Consider the following 19,722-nt stretch of genomic DNA (forward strand, 5'->3'; position numbering starts at 1 on the left):
ATCACGTACGAATTCGTCGGACTTTGGTTGATCGTGTGTAGGCAAGTCCGTTCATTCGGAAAGTCCGTTGTAAAGTCCGTCGCAAAGTCCGCTGGACAAAGTCTGCCGTAAAGTCTGGTCGTGTGTACGCGACATTAGCATTTTCAGCAGCTGCAGCCTCTTTAGGAAATGCTTACTTTCCAGTATATTTAAAGCCAAAACTTTTTCTACCTTTCTTTGATAGAGGTTTAATATAGCCTGTGACCCCAAAGAAGCAAAGGGTCGTGTGGAATTTTGACCGCATTAGGGCGCTGTTCTAACGCAACACATGTTAATGCACAACACATTGCAATCACTGACTATGTGTTAGTGCACTGCAAAGATGTGAATAGAACCTAAAGGTTCCCATTAAAGAGCTATTCCAGGTAACATAGGAAAGCAAGTAAGATGCTAATGTTATATAGCAAACCCTAGAACTGTGCTAAAGTCAAAGAGTTTACATAGTTTGATTTAACGTGAATAATCTCTGTAAACCACTGAAGTTAGGATCTAAAGAACATGTAACAGAGTCACTGGAAGTGTACTTCCTGGAGCCCATGCTCTGTACCTTCATCTATACTGTGTACCTACTGAGTGGCGTCAGTGAGCTACTTCATAGTATTTACTTTTTTTTTCTTACATTTGTCCTACAGATGAAAGACAGCAAGGGGCCCACAGTGTGTGATCTCCAGTTTACTGCTGATACAAAAGTATTCATAACAGCCCATGCTTTGAAAGAACTCATGGTCTAATTTTGTTTCCACGTCACATATACACTGAAATGCAAAGGCCAATGTTGGTAGAAGCAATTTCAGTACATGGAAGAACCAACAAAAACATGGGGACATGCAGATAAAGTCCCTGGTGGGCACTGACCCCTACACCCCCGATATATCACATTGTTAATCTTCATTTAACTGGGTGGTAATCAAGATTAAGTTCAACAACACATATGGCTTTCTTTTAGACAGAATAATGGTACCTTGTCTGCACAGGGCTCCATTAGGTATGTGTCGATAACTCGGATGTTGGGAGCTCTGCTATAAATCCAGGCAAATGCACTGCTCACTAGTTGTAGAATATCCCTCTTCCTCTGTATATGGTGGTATGCTGAACTGAATGCATTGGTCACACCCTGGAGAAGAAACACACCATTATAAAATGTGGAAAGCAGATATAGAGTAGAGAAACCACATTCATTTTGATTTCCTGCAATTGGAAAAAACTAACTTGCATAGCTTGACAAATGGAAAACTAATTACAAAAAAGTGTTCTGAGAAAATACCCAGTATGTAATTTAGTAAACACCTTTCTTTTTGCCCCCCCCCCCCTCGTTTCTTCATTTCTGCCCGAGTTTAGAATGATGCAGCTGCACTGCCCACAGATTCCTCATAAACTTCATATATTCCAAGAGTTTTCAGTCAACTCCAAGACTGCTGGGTGCTCTGCCAAATCCACAAATGTGTATCCAGCACCCTACCCGCTTAACTGTATTATTTACATGTTGCTTATACTATTGCAATGTTTAAACAATATGATTCCCCAGTTAGAGCACTGGGGGCGCATGTGCTCAGAAAACAAGGACACAGGGAAGAAGTCAGAAATCAGGGACGTTTCCCTTAGTTAAGAAGGCAGCTGGGGTTACGCGGAAACTTGGCCAGAATGCATTTAATGCATAGTTGCCAACATTGGGAAAAACAGTTTTGGGATACTTTTTTGGCTGTAGGCGGAGTCAGCCTATAATTAGGGGGCGGGGCATGCGTTAGTAGGAGTGGCATGGAAAAATGCGGTGCGCTTCCGTGGTTTACGTTAAATAGTGGGCGTGGCTAAAATGGGCATGGCTAAAATGGGGTGTGGTTAGAGTCTGAGATGAATGAGGGATGCAGAGGGAAAGGGGGAAAGGGGGGTAGAGGGAGAGGGATGGAGGGACAGCAGACCCAGATCCTACACCACAATAGCAATGTGTATTCCAGAGTTTAACCATCAGCAGATAAAGATACTCCAAACACCTGGTGTTGGCGCTTCAATCATCCCGGCACCATGGTTGTTATGGTGTCAGGATGATTGAAGCGCATTATTTCTATTATTACATTGTAATATAAAATGAAATCATTCAACTCACCATAATGCAGAATCAGTGGGACCACTGAGCATGTCACCTGCTACGTCGCCTGCCACCAGATGCCATCAGGTTCCCCCAGCAGAGTCTTTCCTTACATCAGGTGCCCCCAGCAAAGTTCATCCTTACATCAGGTGCCCCCAGCAGAGTCTGTCCTTGCATCAGGTGCCCCAGCAGAGTCCCTCCTTCCATCAGGCATTCCCAGTACAGTACCTCTTACATCAGGTGTCCCCAGCGGAGTGCCTCTTACATCAGGTGTCCCCAGCGGAGTGTTGGCTGCAGATGGAGTGTTGGCTACAGTCTAGCTACATCTCCTCAAGAGTGGTGACAAGGGAAGAGAGGTGTGTGGGTGGAGGCATGGTGACTTGGGGTGTTACAGGCTGACTTGGGGAAGGGTGGAGACAGGGTGGTGATTTGGGGGTGCAGGCATGATGGTGACCTGGGGGGTGCAGGCATGGTGGTGACTAGGCCGGAGGGGGTGCAGGCATGGTGGTGACTAGGCCGGAGGGGGTTCAGGCATAGGGGGAGGGGGATGCAGGCATGGTGTTGTCATGGGGGGAGGTGGGTGCAGGCATGGTGTTGCCATGGGGGGAGGTGGGTGCAGGCATGGTGTTGCCATGGGGGGAGGTGGGTGCAGGCATGGTGTTGACATGGGGGAGGGGGTGCAGGTATGGTGGTGACATGAGGGGAAACAGGTATGGTGATGACATGGGGGAGGGAGGCAGGTATAATGGTGACATGGGGGGAGGGGGCTGCAGATATGGTGGTGATATGGGGGGAGGGGGTGCAGGTATAGTGGCGACATGGGGGGAACAGGTATGGTGATGACATGGGGGAGGGGGGGCAGGTATGGTGGTGATATGGGGGGAGAGGGCCAGGGCTGGACTGGGACAAAAATGTGGACCTGGACTTCATCCAGACCGGCCCAGGGCACAACACATCAGGGTACGGTACATCAGGGCACAGCACACCAGGCCACATCAGGGCACAAGGCACATCAGGATACAAGGCACATCAGTGCACAGCATATCAGGGTACAGCACACCAGGCCACATCAGGGTACAGGGCACAACACATCAGGGTACAGAGCCCAGCACATCAGCATACAGGGCACAGCACATCAGGACACAGCACATCAGGGTACAGCACATCAGGGCACAGCACATCAGGGCACAGCACATCAGGACATCAGGGCACAGGTCACAGTACATCAGGGCACAGGACATTGAGGCACAGGACATTGGGGCACATCAGGGCACGGGGCACCGGGCCACAAGGCACATCAGGTCACGGGGCACATCAAGGCATAGGAGATCGGGGCACAGCACATCAGGGCATATAGCACATCAGGGCAGGGGCACATCAGGGCACATAGCACAATAGGGCACATCAGGGCATATAGTACATCAGGGCACATTATGGCACATTATGGGGCACATCAGGGCACATGGCACATCAGGGCACGGGGCAAATCAGGGCATATAGCACACCAGGGCACGGGGCACATCAGGGCACATGGCACATTATGGGGCAGATAGCACAACAGGGCACGGGGCACATCAGGGCACATTATGGCACATCAGGGCACATGGCACATTATGGGGCACATCAGGGCACATGGCACATCAGGATACAAGGCACATCAGTGCACAGCATATCAGGGTACAGCACACCAGGCCACATCAGGGTACAGGGCACAACACATCAGGGTACAGAGCCCAGCACATCAGCGTGCAGGGCACAGCACATCAGGACACAGCACATCAGGGCACAGGACATCAGGGCACAGGTCACAGTACATCAGGGCACACGACATTGAGGCACAGGACATTGGGGCACATCAGGGCAAGGGGCACCAGGCCACAAGGCACATCAGGTCACGGGGTACATCAGGGCATAGGAGATCGGGGCACAGCACATCAGGGCATATAGCACATCAGGGGAAGGGGCACATCAGGGCACATAGCACAATAGGGCACATCAGGGCATATAGCACATCAGGGCACATTATGGCACATCAGGGCACATGGCACATTATGGGGCACATCAGGGCACGGGGCACATCAGGGCACATGGCACATTATGGGGCACATAGCACATCAGGGCACGGGGCACATCAGGGCACATTATGGCACATCAGGGCACATGGCACATTATGGGGCACATCAGAGCACATGGCACATCAGGATGCAAGGCACATCAGTGCACAGCATATCAGGGTACAGCACACCAGGCCACATCAGGGTACAGGGCACAACACATCAGCGTACAGGGCACAGCACATCAGGGTACAGCACATCAGGGCACAGGACATCAGGGCACATTTCACAGTACATCAGGGCACACGACATTGAGGCACAGGACATTGGGGCACATCAGGGCACGGGGCACCGGGCCACAGGGCACATCAGGTCACGGGGCACATCAGGGAATAGGAGATCGGGGCACAGCACATCAGGGCATATAGCACATCAGGACAAGGGGCACATCAGGGCACATAGCACAATAGGGCACATCAGGGCATATAGCACATCAGGGCACATTATGGCACATTATGGGGCACATCAGGGCACATGGCACATCAGGGCATGGGGCACATTAAGGCACATAGCACATCAGGGCACATAGCACATCAGGGCACGGGGCACATCAGGGCATATAGCACATCAGGGCACGGGGCACATCAGGGCACATAGCACATTATGGGGCACATAGCACATCAGGGCACGGGGCACATCAGGGCACATTATGGCACATCAGGGCACATGGCACATTATGGGGCACATCAGGGCACATGGCACATCAGGATACAAGGCACATCAGTGCACAGCATATCAGGGTACAGCACACTAGGCCACATCAGGGTACAGGGCACAACACATCAGGGTACAGAGCCCAGCACATCAGCATACAGGGCACAGCACATCAGGGCACAGCACATCAGGACACAGCACATCAGGGCACAGCACATCAGGGCACAGGTCACAGTACATCAGGACACACGACATTGAGGCACAGGACATTGGGGCACATCAGGGCACGGGGCACCGGGCCACAAGGCACATCAGGGCATAGGAGATTGGGGCACAGCACATCAGGGCATATAGCACATCAGGGCAAGAGGCACATCAGGGCACATAGCACAATAGGGCACATCAGGGCACATTATGGCACATCAGGGCACATGGCACATTATGGGGCACATCAGGGCATGGGGCACATCAGGGCACAGGGCACATCAGGGCATATAGCACATCAGGGCACGGGGCACATGAGGGCACATTATGGCACATCAAGGCACATGGCACATTATGGGGCACATCAGGGCACATGGGACATCAGGGCACGGGGCACATCAGGGCACATGGCACATCAGGGCATGGGACACATCAGGGCACGGGGCACATCAGGGCATATAGCACATCAGGGCACGGGGCACATCAGGGCACATTATGGCACACATCAGGGCATATAGCACATCAGGGCACGGGGCACGTCGGGGCACATAGCACATCAGGGCACATGGCACATTAGGGCATGGGGCACATCAGGGCACATTATGGCACATCAGGGCACATGGCACATTATGGGGCACATCAGGGCACATGGCACATCAGGGCACATAGCACATCAGGGCATATAGCACATCAGGGCACGGGGCACATCAGGGCATATAGCACATCAGGGCACGGGGCACATGGCACATTATGGGGCACATCAGGGCACATTATGGCACATCAGGGCACATTATGGCACATCAGGGCACATGGCACATTATGGGGCACATGGCACATCAGGGCATGGGGCACATCAGGGCACATAGCACATCAGGGCACGGGGCACATCAGGGCATATAGCACATGAGGGCACGGGGCACATCAGGGCACATGGTACATTATGGGGCACATCAGGGCACATTATGGCACATCAGGGCACATGGCACATCAGGGCACGGGGCACATTAGGGCATATAGCACATCAGGGCACGGGGCACGTCAGGGCACGGGGCACGTCAGGGCACATGGCACGTCAGGGCACGGGGCACATCAGGGCATATAGCACATCAGGGCACGGGGCACATCAGGGCACATGGCACGTCAGGGCACAGGGCACATTATGTCACATGGCACATTATGGGGCTCATCGGGGCACATAGCACATCAGGGCACATAGCACATGGCACATTAGGGCACAGGGCACATCAGGGCACATAGCACATTAGGGCACATGGCACATTAGGGCACAGGGCACATTAAGGCACAGGGCACATTAGGGCATGGGGCACCTCAGGGGGCACATTATAGGGCACATCAGGGACACCAACATCTTACTAGCCAGTATGCAGAGTAGCGCAGGAAGTGTGTGTAGTAAGTTCTCTCTCTCCCCGGCTCCCCAGCGGCCCCTCCTCTCGTCTATCCCAGATGACGAGTCACACACAGGGCAGAGCGGAGGGTTGGCGGCGGCGACTGAACATTTCCTTGTGTTCAGTGGAGAGGGAGGAGGGGTCGCCAATCCCTGTAGCCAATAGGCTTCAGTGTACAATAGAATTTTCTATTTGTACACTGAAGAGAGAAGCTGATTGGCTGCCCCTCTCCCCTGCACTGAACACAAGGGGAAACAACTGATTGACTGACTCGTGGAGGTGATGGCGCCATTTTTGTGGAACCGTTACCGTTTTTTGAGTAAAACACTCACAATTTTCTCGGGACAAACCCAAAAATTCAGGAAAACACTCGGGGCAAAATTAAATCGGGACGAGGGTCCCAAAATCGGGATTGTCCCAGGAAATTGGGACTGTTGGCAACTATGTTAATGTCAGCCTACTTGCAAACATAAGTATGACTTGTACAATTAACATGTGTTAACAATTTTAATTGTGTCTTTTTAACATTTTCAAGATTGGGGTGCAGTTCTTCTTAACCACTTGCCAACCGGCTCATGCCGATATACGTCGGCAGAATGGCACTCCTGCGCAAACTGACGTACCTGTACATCAGTCTGCAAAAGCAGGATAGCGGGCGCACGCCGCGGGAGCGAGCCGCGAACTCGATGTCCGCCGGCGGCCCGCGATCTCGGCGAGTAGAGGCAGAACAAGGAAATGCCTATGTAAACAAGGCATTTCAAGATTGGGGTGAAGTTCTTCTTAACCACTTGCCGACCAGCTCACACCGATATACGTCAGTAGAATAGCACTCCTGCGCAAACTAACTTACCTGTACCCACAAAAAAACTCGATGTCCGCCGGCGGCCCGCGATCTTGGCGAGGAGAGGCAGAACGAGGAAATGTAAACAAGTAATTTCCCTGTTCTGCCTAGTGACATGACAGGGATCTTCTATTCCCTGTCATCGGGAACAGTGATCTCTGTCATGTCAGTGGTAGCCCATCCCCCCTACAGTTAGAACATGCGGAGGGAACACACTTACCCCTTGATCGCCCCCTAGTGTTTAATCCCTTCCCTGCCAGTGACATTTAAACAGTAATCAGTGGCTATTTTTAGCTATGATTGCTGTATAAATGTCAATGGTCCCAAAATAGTATCAAAAGTGTCTGATCTGTCTGCCGCAGTCCTGATAAAAATGTCAGATCACCACCATTACTAATAAAAAAAATGAATAATAAAAATGCCAAAAATCTATCCCGTTTTGTAGACGCTATAACTTTTGCGCAAACCAATCAATATACACTTTTTTTTTTTTACCAAAAATATGTAGAAGAATACATATCGGCCTAAACTGAGGAAGAAATTAGTTTTTTTATATATTTTTTGGGGATATTTATTATAGCAAAAAGTAAAAATATTGCTTTTTTTTCAAAATTGTCAGTATATTTTTGTTTATAGCGCAAAAAATGAAAACTGCAGAGGTGATCAAATACCACCAAAAGAAAGCTCTATTTGTGGGAAAAAAAGGACGTCAATTTTGTTTGGGTACAGCGTCACACGACCACCCAATTGTCGCTTAAAACAACGCAGTGCCGTATTGCAAAAAATGCTCCGGGCATTAAGGGGGTAAAATCTTCCAGGGCCGAAGTGGTTAAAGAAATATTCCATTGATCTAGAACAAGCATGTACTTAGTGAAGTCAAATGAAATTCAGAACTCTTTGTGATCTACTTCTGACTACTTTGCATCCTGGGCAATTTTGTAATTTTTCACACACATAAAATCTGCTTTATTTGCTAGAAAATCACTTAAAACCCCCAAACTATTATATTATACTATTACATTACTTATATTGTATATATACTGTAACTAACATATTAACCACTTCAGTCCTGGAAGGATTTACCCACTTCCTGACCAGGCCATTTTTTGCGATACGGCACTGCATCACTTTAACTAATAATTGTGCCGTCGTGCGACGTTGTACCCAAACAAAATTAATGTCCTTTTTTTCCCACATGTAGAGCTTTCTTTTGGTGGTATTTGATCTGCGGTTTTTATTTTTTGCGCTATAAACAAAAAAAGAGTGACAATTTTGAAAGAAAAACAATATTTTTTACTTTTTGCTTTAATAAATATCCCCCCAAAAAATAAAAAAACAAATAAATTCTTCCTTAGTTTAGGCCAATATGTATTCTGCTACATATTTTTGGTAAATAAAATCCCAATTAGCGTATATTGATTGGTTTGCACAAAAGTTATCACATCTACAAAATAGGGGATAGATTTATGGCATTTATTTATTTTTTTTTACTAGTAATGGCGGTGATCTGCAATTTTTAGTGGGACTGCAACATTGGGGCAGACACCAGATCAGACACATTTGACACTTTTTTTGGGACCAGTGACATTTGTACAGCGATCAGTGCTATAAAAATACACTGATTACTGTATAAATACACTGCTGGCTGGGAAGGGGTTAACACTAGTGGTGATCAAGGGGGTTAAATGTGTTCCCTGGGAGGTGTTTTTAAGTATATAGGGGGTTGGGCTGGGGAATTCTATAACCTGAAACCTACCTTACCTGTAATCTATTTGTCCTGCATAATCAATTTAGTTCAAAGACTAATGCCGCGTACACACGAGCCGACTTTACGGCAGACTTTGCTCAGCGGACTTTTCGACGTACATTACGACGGACTTTCTGAATGAACGGACTTGCCTACACACAATCCACCAAAGTCCGTCGAATCCGTATGTGATGACGTACGACCGGACTAAAATAAGGAAGTTCATAGCCAGTAGCCAATAGCTGCCCTAGCGTGGCTTTTTGTCTATCGAACTAGCATACAGACGAGCGGACTTTTCGACCGGACTCGATTTCGACGGATTGATTTAAAACATGTTTCAAATCTAAGTCCGCCCAACTTTTGAGCAAACAAAGTCCGCTGGAGCCCACACACGATCGAATTGTCCGACGAAATGCAGTAAGTCTGCCGTAAAGTCCGCTCGTGTGTACGCGACATATTAAGAAGAAAGAATATGTCTTGATTTGGAATAGAAAGGTGTAGAAGATACATTATGCACATTAACTTAATTGGTTTAGTAGATGTCATTCCTACACACCTGGTAAAAGCTTATTTCATGTGAAAGGAAGATATTTCTATCACGAGGTTCTCTTAGGGTGTCAATGCTGAGGGTCCCAAAAACCCGCTGTTGTGCATCTATAAGTGGCAGTACAATGAGAGATCCCTTCCTATCTTCTTCAAGGCGATCTTTGTTCCAGAACTGTATGTTACCATGATACTGGACTCGAGGAACATGCTGCGGTATCCCGCTGTCCACTGCTGCAAAACTGACACATAAACAATGATAACAGTAGATGTTGATCGTTTTTATATCAAGTTCATTTTTCAGCAGTAATATTATGTGCAACATTCCAATACATCAGGGTGGCCCTTTGTTATTTTACAGCAACCACAGAATGTTTGGGGACTAAAATCTTGGATCAATGCAGGCAATGTGTACTACAGTATAATGCATTTACATCTTCAGTATACAGTCAGGTCCATAAATATTGGGACATCGACACAATTCTAATCTTTTTGGCTGTATACACCACCACAATGGATTTGAAATGAAATGAACAAGATGTGCTTTAACTGCAGACTTTCATCTTTAATTTGAAGGTATTTACATCCAAATCAGGTGAACGGTGTAGGAATTACAACAGTTTGTATATGTGCCTCCCACTTTTTAAGGGACCATAAGTAATGGGACAGATTAACAATCATCCATCAAACTTTCACTTTTTAATACTTGGTTGCAAATCCTTTGCAGTCAATTACAGCCTGAAGTTTGGAACGCATAGACATCACCAGATGCTGGGTTTCATCCCTGGTGATGCTCTGCCAGGACTCTACTGCAACTGTCTTCAGTTCCTGCTTGTTCTTGGGGCATTTTCCCTTCAGTTTTGTCTTCAGCAAGTGAAATGCATGCTCAATCGAATTCAGTTTAGGTATTTGACTTGACCATTGCATAACATTCCACTTCTTTCCCTTAAAAAAGTCTTTGGTTGCTTTTGCAGTATGCTTCGGGTCATTGTCCATCTGCACTGTGAAGCGCCGTCCAATGAGTTCTGAAGCATTTTTCTGAATATGAGCAGATAATATTGCCCGAAACACTTTAGATTTCCTCCTGCTGCTTTTGTCAGCAGTTACATCATCAATAAATACAAGCGAACCCATTGGCAGCCATACATGCCCACGCCATGACACTACCACCACCATTCTTCACTGATGAGGTGGTATGCTTTGGATCATGAGCAGTTCCTTTTCCATACTCTTCTCTTCCCATCACTCTGGTACAAGTTGATCTTGGTCTCATCTGTCCATAGGGTGTTGTTCCAGAACTGTGAAGGCTTTTTTAGATGTTGTTTGGCAAAATCTAATCTGGCCTTCCTGTTTTTGAGGCTCACCAATGGTTTACATCTTGTGGTGAACCCTCTGTATTCACTCTGGTGAAGTCTTCTCTTGATTGTTGACTTTGACACACATACACCTACCTCCTGGAGAGTGTTCTTGATCTGGCCAACTGTTATGAAGGGTGTTTTCTTCACCAGGGAAAGAATTCTTTGGTCATCCACCACAGTTATTTTCCGTGGTCTTCCGGGTCTATTGGTGATGCTAAACTCACCGGTGCGTTCTTTCTTTTTAAGGTTGTTCCAAACAGTTGATTTGGCCACACCTAATGTTTTTGCTATCTCTCTGATGGATTTGTTTTATTTTTTCAGCCTAATGATGGCTTGCTTCACTGATAGTGACAGCTCTTTGGATCTCATATTGAGAGTTAACAGCAACAGATTCAAAATGCAAATAGCACACTTGAAATTAACTCTGGACCTTTTACCTGCTCCTTGTAGATGGGATAATGAGGGAATAACACACACCAGGCCATTGAACAGCTGAGCAGCCAATTGTCCCATTACTTTTGGTCCCTTAAAAAAGTGGGAGGCACATATACAAACTGTTGTAATTCCTACACCGTTCACCTGATTTGGATGTAAATACCCTCAAATACCCTCAAATTAAAGCTGAAAGTTAAAGCACATCTTGTTCATTTCATTTCAAATCCATTGGGGTGGTGTATAGAGCCAAAAAGATTAGAATTGTGTCGATGTCCCAATATTTATGGACCTGACTGTATAACTGTCACACTCCCCATTGTCTGTATCATCCTCCGGTGCTGGCTCTTTCTTGCTGCCTGGGGGCGACAGCTTGTAGTTAATAACAGACCCCCCAACCCTGTGCCTCAAAGCATTCCCAATGATTCCCTGTGTTCCTCTGTGCCCCCACTCCTTCCAGTATTCATCCTGCTCCTGTGATCTCAAGTGTTCCTCTCTCAGCAAGCAACCCTGTCACTCTATGTATGTTCCTGTTTGCAAGTCAAATCCCAAGACCTGTGTATCCTCTATCCACTCCAGCATACCTGTGACTTCCTCGAGTACCTCATCACTGAGTCCAGCATCCAGTGTTCCAGCAACTCTGTGATTTCCTATGTGTTTGCTACCAGCTCCTGTGCACCTATTTTTTACCAGTAGCTAGGTAATCTAAGTCTATAGCCTGCTTCAGTGATACCCAATGCACTCCAGGCCAACTTTCTGCTCTGTGTGATTCTGTGCACCCCTGTCTGGTCTGCATTTCCCACCAACCTGGGATCCCAGCACCTCTCGTCTACAAGAGACTTTCCTGCATATCTAATCCTGACCTACGTAGCTACCTACTCAGGTGAGTGCGGTTTGGCATCTTCATCCTGGGCACCTTGTCTCAGCACTGCATATGTTAGATAGAAGGTGCCAAGTAAAATTTACAACAGACATATCACTGACATTGCGCAACAACCCATAATCCCAAAGTTTTAGTAGAGTTACAGTAAATTGCTGAAAGCTGAAATATCATTGGTTTAAAATAAGTCTCACAGTGAAAAGTATCAAAGTAAGTCACACATGTGGTTATTGTTTTACCTTACACCTTTCATGTCTCGGTTGAGTGTCTTATTTAATACATATAAAGCATCCTCAGAGGTACAAGCAACATAACGTAGAACCTCATTCCATCTTTCTCCAGGTGAGCTTTGCTCCAGTAGGCCAATATTTGCACTGATCTTTTTGTTATTTCCATGGGCCTCTGCATCCTTTTAGTAAAACAGAAGCATGATTTATTCAGAAATCAAGTTCATATAGAGTATTTCTACTTAGTGCATTCTGATGTTTTCAACACTAACCTTGTAAAGGGCCTGAAATACAGCTTTATATACTGAATCTAGTCGGCCACCACTAGTTTCAGCAACAGTCTGAATGTGTTGCAGCCACTTTCTCCGGCTGGCTCCTCGCAGTTTATCTGCCTGTGTACGCTCAACGCTGGAGGTTAGAAACTCAATCACATTCTCAAACACCTCTTCTTCTGGTCCTGGTAGCTCATGGATGACACCCAAGATGTACCTAGTGAACTCACTCGCTGACAACTTCCTTGACCCTTCCTGAGATTTTGAGGAGTTCAGGTTCTCTCTTCCTGCAAAAGGGAAATATACAGTATGTATTTAAATATAATTTAAGAAACAGTGGACAGAGACAGGGTATCTTTGGTTGTGTTCTTTCTAGCATACCCACAAGAACAATGCAAACAGTAGTTTGCATATATCTGTCCAAATATTCAAAGGTTTAAACCAATAGAGTGCCAGCCCAAATTCAGGAGGACAAAATGAGTGCAAAAACAGCTTTAATGATTCACAAAATGCATTTTAGGGACAAAACACACTTTCTCTTCATCAGGGCTCAGTTTGCAAGTGTTTAATGGACTCAGGGAAGAAGATGCAAGAGACATTGCTCACAAAGGAATCAGAGGGGGCAGAATTATGTCAGGAAAACATTTCAGCCATTTTACTGGCATGATTCCACCCCATCTGATTCCTTTGCCAACAATTACTCTGGCATCTGTACAGAACACCTCCAAAAATGTTACTTTTTGATTGTGTAATTGGCTCGCTGATTTTTCTTAGTCTACACTAAGATAAAAGTCAGAATTCAGGCATCCCCTGCAATAGAAATGTCATTTTTGATGAGATACTCCCCAAGGGTTAATCACTTCTAGCGGGATGCAGACAAGGCAGATTTCTTTATTAGAACACAGAAAGTGGATGTGCTGATTACTAATGAATCAGAACCGATTCATCTGATGAAACAAAAAGATATGTCTTCACAGCAACATCTGTGAAAACCCATGCAACATTCATAGCCTTGTCATTTAAAAAAAAACACATCCACTGTAGTTAAAATCTGTATAAACCAGAGGGGGCATCAGCAAAGTCACAATGTGACTTTACAAACACTTTAATCTTTGCTTTTTATAGAGACATCTTACCTTTAGCCATCGCTTCCGATTCCATCCCCTCCTTGTATTTGGTCAGAACTCCATCTACCTCCTCCAACTCCAGGAATCCGGACCCATCGTTGTCCCATTTCTCAAAGAGAGCCTGCAGGACAAGCTTCTGCCGTGCTAGGAGTGCATCTTGATGAACCTGTAAAAAAAGGAAACAGATGAAAAAATACCACTGTATTGCTAGAAATAACAAAAGTTATACATACAAAAAAATAAAAAATGCAAGTTTTTTATGACAAAGACTTTGTCTGATATTTCTAACAGTTTTATGGAATTTTGCATTCCTTGGGAACTACAACAAAACATTTTGTCTGCTGATAAAGAAGAAAAAACAGAAGTGAATAATACTGTATATTTATTAAGTAATATAATAAATCTGCATGTGCTTACTCAATGCCAAGTTCACCTAACAAGATGTGTTTGCTACACTTGGAATACTTAAAGCGGTTGTAAACCCCGCTTGGTCATTTTTACCTACAGGTAAGCCTAAAATAAGGCTTACCTGTAGGTAAAATTAACATCTCCTAAACGTGCACTGTTGAGCAGATATTCACCCTGCATGCAGCCAGTGACATCACTGGCGCATGCTCTCTAAAGGTCCGGCATCCCTTGCCAGAACTTCAGAGCTTTGTGCCGGAAGCGAGGGCTCCTGGGCACATGCGCGGGAAAGACGTCATCTTGGTTTCAGCCAATTACATAGCCCGAGTGCGCGAATCTGGAAGAAAGACAGGGGAACATGTCAGCCCTCTCAGTGGTGACATTACAGCTCTGGAGGGCTTTGTTCCAAGGTGAGTATTTGTATGCGATGCACAATATGCCATTGCCTTGCAGGTTTCTTTTTTTTTTTTTTTTTCAACATCGTGATTTGCAACTGCTTTAAAGCTAAACTCCAGCTCTGTATGCATTAATACATCTTTAAATTTGTTGTTTTTTTATGCAGGCAGCGTATATACCTGAATTGGACTTGTTATCAGTCTCTTGCAATCCCTGTACACCAGAGTTCAAATTGGGGGAGAGGAGGCACAAGTAGCTAATCTGTTGTGCTGCAGGACAAGAAGCATGCTGACAAGAGGAGAAAGCAGACTGAGCAAAGGTGAGCAAAACCTGTCTGCTGCTTCTCCTTTTACTATCCATTCACATTGTGGGCCTGGGGAGAAGACCTGTAAGCAGGGCTGGTGCAAGGATTTTTGACACCCTAGGCGAAACCTCATTTTGCCACCCCTTGGCTCCACCCCCTTTTCCCTGCCCATGTAAACCTCACCTTTTTAATGAAGCGCCCATCAAATGCAGCCCACCAGCTCCCATCAAATCCAGCCTCACCAGCGCCCATCAAATGCAGCCTCACCAGCGCCCATCAAATTTGGCCTCACCAGCTCTCATCAAATCCAGCCTCACCAGCGCCCATCAAATGCAGCCTCACCAGTGCCCATCAAATTCAGCCTCACCAACGCCCATCAAATTCGGCCTCACCAGCGCCCATCAAATGCGGCCTCACCAGCGCCCATCAATGCAGCCTCACCAGCACCCATCAAATGCAGCCTATCAGTGCCTATCAATGAATGTATGCTTGCTTCCATTCATTCAGGAGTCAGGACACAGATACAGTCCTCCGCCGTTGCTGCGCCTCTGAAAATATGTGCAAACGGAGCGGCGGTAGCCTGCTGATGCTGAGAATTAGTTGCTTGCTGCAGCGAGAAGACAATATGAACACCAGTGGCCGGGCACCCTAGGCGGCTGCTTTTCCAAGTGGTAGCACTGACCCTGCCTGTAAGTGTTAATTATCTGCAGATGAAAAACACCTCCCCTATATGCTTTTTGTAATTTGTGTATTAAGCGGTTTTCCTGGAGTTCAAGTTTACGTAAACAGATCCTGTGATTTTCAGTACTGCTCAGTCATTAAAATCCATGCAGCCAACCAATTGAAATGTTGATGGGATTACTATTTCAAAATGATGTAAACCATGGCACACCCTCGGGTGGAAGGGTAGGCAGGTGCGCTGGCTGCCTAGTAGATATTAAAGAAAAACCTAGAGGAAGTGGAGATCACCAGTACCCTTTAGTTTAGGTTAGCAGATCTTATACAATCTTTAATCTGATGGTACTGTATCTGGTCTGCTATGGCAAACTGTAGACGAACCTTACCATGTGCAGCAGTGTTTAGGCACTCATAAAGTGTTAATGGTCTGTTAAAAGCCTGTAAAACTGCAATTTTCTTAAAATGTTCTCTATATGACTGCCAATTGTTTAAAAACATTCTTATGTTATTTAAATTTGCAGTTTAATATAGTCTTTTTTCTTTTCTTTTTTTTTATTTTTAGAAAGAATGTACTGCAGAATAAATTTTTTTATTTGTTTCATTGCTGGATATTCTAGTTTTGTAACAACCAGTGGATAGGTAAACCACATAACTTCATATTTTCATTTTTTGTTGCTTTTTTCCCCAAAAGTATTTCCAAATATTTATCACATTTTACTTCTGGCGAAAATCCTTAAAATGTCACCAAACCTGAATTTCAAGTTGGAATCATGCAAATGAATACATTATATTCTGTTTCAGCACAATTATAACTGTTCTAGATAATATACAGTATGTAACTATTACTTTAGCCAGCAGTGCAATTCTCTCCTCTTCGGTTTCCACGTATTCCTTCTGCATAAAGGAAGTGACTTTCTCCACAGCTGCAAGTGGGGCATCTCCCACAAAAGTCTCCATTAATTGGACAAACTGGGGTAAGTTGAGGGCCTTGCCATTGAAAGCACTGGGAATGCGTGACGGAGCACGAGTATTAATGTCCGATATGATGTTGTATAGATCTGGAACACACAGTAAAGATATTAAAGTGTGCACATACTTTTATTTTGTCACTATTAAGCATTTGAGAAGAAAGTTTATGCAATTATTAGCACACATTGTACTGTATGATGGCTTGCTGAGCCTGTCATTTTTGTAATACATTTATGAACACTGTTAATGGAAAATGGGCAGGAATACTTTAGTAAAACAGATTTATTTTAATATGCTTAACCAATATTTTGCATGTCAATCCTTTCAAAGCCATTAGATGATTCCCATGCACAAATATATAAACCTAGAAACCTTTGGACTCAAGGGAAGCAAAGGCGCAGTGTACAACCTACTGCCAGGAGCATGTCAAAGTCTATGATAGGCTTAAATATGTGACAACCATATGTGTTAGATGCTGTTCTGAGCAGTACTGACATACAAGGTAGTATGTTATCAGGGGCCATATGCCCAAAAATGGAATTACTGCATTCAGGGCATACATGACTGAAGCATACAACTCTAAACGTGAGTACCAGTGGAAACAGCTCCCAGTTGCATACAGCTGCCACGTATTTCAGCCTGTAATTGATTTTGAAAAGCTTTTTTTGAAAACCATTGTTTTTACGCTGTACAAGCCAAACTGCCAGAGAACCAGCTTTGTTAAAGTAGAACGAAACCCTCCTATCCTTTACAGCCAAGGAAGCTGCCATCCCAACCTCTGTTTGATATGTGCTAGTTGTAATGGTGCGGTACATTTGATCAGTTATGACACCAGCTATTTCATAGGTTGATAGTGCAGTTGAGAGTTCAAACAACTGTGACCATTATCATTGACGGCATGCCTTAATCATAACTATTTTTGGAAGCATTTATCGATGGGTTAAGTTCCACTTTACATTAAAAAAATACTTAGGAACATAGAAAAACATTCTTTAAAATGGTAACTCAATACTTGAGGGTGTTTCCTTTTAAAAAGAAGAGTGTTTAAAAGCAAAGAGTGTTTATATTGCTGATTTCGGCAAGCAGAAGTGCTCTCAGGAGCTCTCCACAGTGCTGAAACAGTGTTTATACCCAAAATGCATGCCTTCCCTGCTCCACCCCAGGACACCAGGCATGTGAACGGGTATACCCATGGCAACGAGTCAGCAGGCACTTGGTTTCCTGACATGCTTAAAACTAGTATGAAAGCTCTTCAACTTATGAGGTGCTTTGCCAGGGGGCCCCAAAAACGAGTTACCCCTCCTAAAGCACTAGATCCAATAATGACTAGAGCAGACATTTTGACGTCCCAATAGCGCCCTAATGACTGCCATAAATATGGTATATACAATATAAAGGGAGTTGTGAATTAAGTAGGAGATTTATTTGTAGATGCTGTTTCAAAATGAAACAAAGCAAGCTATATAGCTTGCAAAGCAAATTTTAAAATGATCAAAGGAAAACAAATAACCCATATTTAAATTCTATATATAGTATTTTGTAAGTTTGTGCTTTAGCTATAGAGTCTGCATTCTATCTGGTTGTAATCCTGTGTAAAACGAGAAGCAAAGAGGGGTGGCTCCATTCCAGTGGTGGCTTGCATTAGTACATGGTAAAATTCTGTTGAAAAACAGGAAAAGAAAGCAGACAGGGTATATATCGTATCCATGGGTCCCAAGTTTTATCAAGTTTGGTTTGTACGGTATTAAGCGATCAGGTTAGCTTGCCGTTGATCATGATCCAATTCCATTTGGGTTTAATATTTTTTAATATTGGACATGGCCTTCTGTTTTCAACTTCTTGCTATTATGATTCTGACAGCCAGAATAATGTGTCACCAAAATTAGACTGAAATGAGCTGCAATAAGAGACTGTTTTAGCTGATTTCTGAGTGCTACAACAATCTCTTGATGCAGCTCATTTTTACCTAGAGTGTGCGGTCCATGGAGCTTTGGCCACCAGGGAATAGAGTATTCTATATTTGGCTGTGGGTTGAGTTTTTAGACTACTCCCCAATGGGTATCAGCCAAGAAGGAAGACTTTGGGCATGTGGCCTTTGCATTGGTTGCTGTTCGCACAACCAGACCATTGTCTACCCAAGGTCTAGGTCTAAAATACCAGAAGGATATATAAGGGTGACAGGCTAGCAAGTCAATATACCCAAAAAGGATTGACTAATGGCAAGATGGAAGACTCCATATTACTTTCTAGGAGCAGAGATCCAACAATCATCTGACCAAGAAGAACGTGTCAATCACAGAGTATCCCTTAGGTCGCCAGGAATCGCCTTAAGTCGCCTCTTATTTATAGAACTATGCAGTGTACTTTATATCAGTACAGATGTCTCAATTTCTTAGATTATAATTAATGGCAAAACTTTTTTCTTTTTAAGTTTTGGATAGAGTAGGGTAGGGTTAAACCCCTGTAATTTTTTTACCTTCTATATTCCATTGAAGAGATTTCCCTTCACTTTGTGTTCCATAGACATAACAGGAAGCAAGTGGAAATCACTACAAAGTGAGGAAAACACTTTCTTAAGGCCCGTACACACGATCAGACTTTTTGACAACAAACATGCAAATTAGCTGTTTTGGAGCAACATCCGACCGTGCGTACGCTCCATTGGACAAACTTTTTCTATTTCCATCGGACTTTTGTTGGCTGTGCGAACGCACAAACTTTCCGGCACCAAAAGTCCGATGGTACAAAGTCCGATCGTGTGTACACAAAACCATCGGCCTTTTGTACAAACTACAGTACGCAGCCGTGAGAATGTTTCCAGCACGATCCCATCGCGCTGGTTCTCGGCGGCAGGGTACTGTATATCTCGCGCTGGCTGCAATAGGAGAAAAACACATTTTCCTATTGCAGCGAGCGCGAGAGGGGAGGGGATTCCCCTCTGGGAGCATACAGGCCCTTAGGTCTGGTATGGATCTTAAGGGGAACCCCCCACGCCGAAAAAACGGCATGGGGTCCTCCCAAAAGCCATACCAGACCCTTATCC

The 19,722-nt window shown here is 45.1% G+C and overlaps 1 protein-coding gene across 1 annotated transcript in view; it reads right to left on the bottom strand.

Moving 5' to 3' along the window:
- EFCAB5 (EF-hand calcium binding domain 5) overlaps positions 1 to 19,722 on the bottom strand; it is a 90,425-nt gene that overhangs the window by 11,444 nt on the left and 59,259 nt on the right. The window contains exons 12-17 of the mRNA XM_073616850.1: positions 16,557 to 16,768; positions 13,937 to 14,093; positions 12,801 to 13,087; positions 12,541 to 12,710; positions 9,645 to 9,873; positions 1,001 to 1,153 (exon numbers count right to left, since the gene is read on the bottom strand). Of these exons, the coding sequence (XP_073472951.1) occupies positions 1,001 to 1,153; positions 9,645 to 9,873; positions 12,541 to 12,710; positions 12,801 to 13,087; positions 13,937 to 14,093; positions 16,557 to 16,768 (1,208 nt within the window). The remainder of the gene's footprint in view (positions 1 to 1,000; positions 1,154 to 9,644; positions 9,874 to 12,540; positions 12,711 to 12,800; positions 13,088 to 13,936; positions 14,094 to 16,556; positions 16,769 to 19,722) is intronic.

This window comes from Aquarana catesbeiana, linkage group LG02, assembly GCF_042186555.1.
Source record: "Aquarana catesbeiana isolate 2022-GZ linkage group LG02, ASM4218655v1, whole genome shotgun sequence".
NCBI lineage: Eukaryota > Metazoa > Chordata > Amphibia > Anura > Ranidae > Aquarana > Aquarana catesbeiana.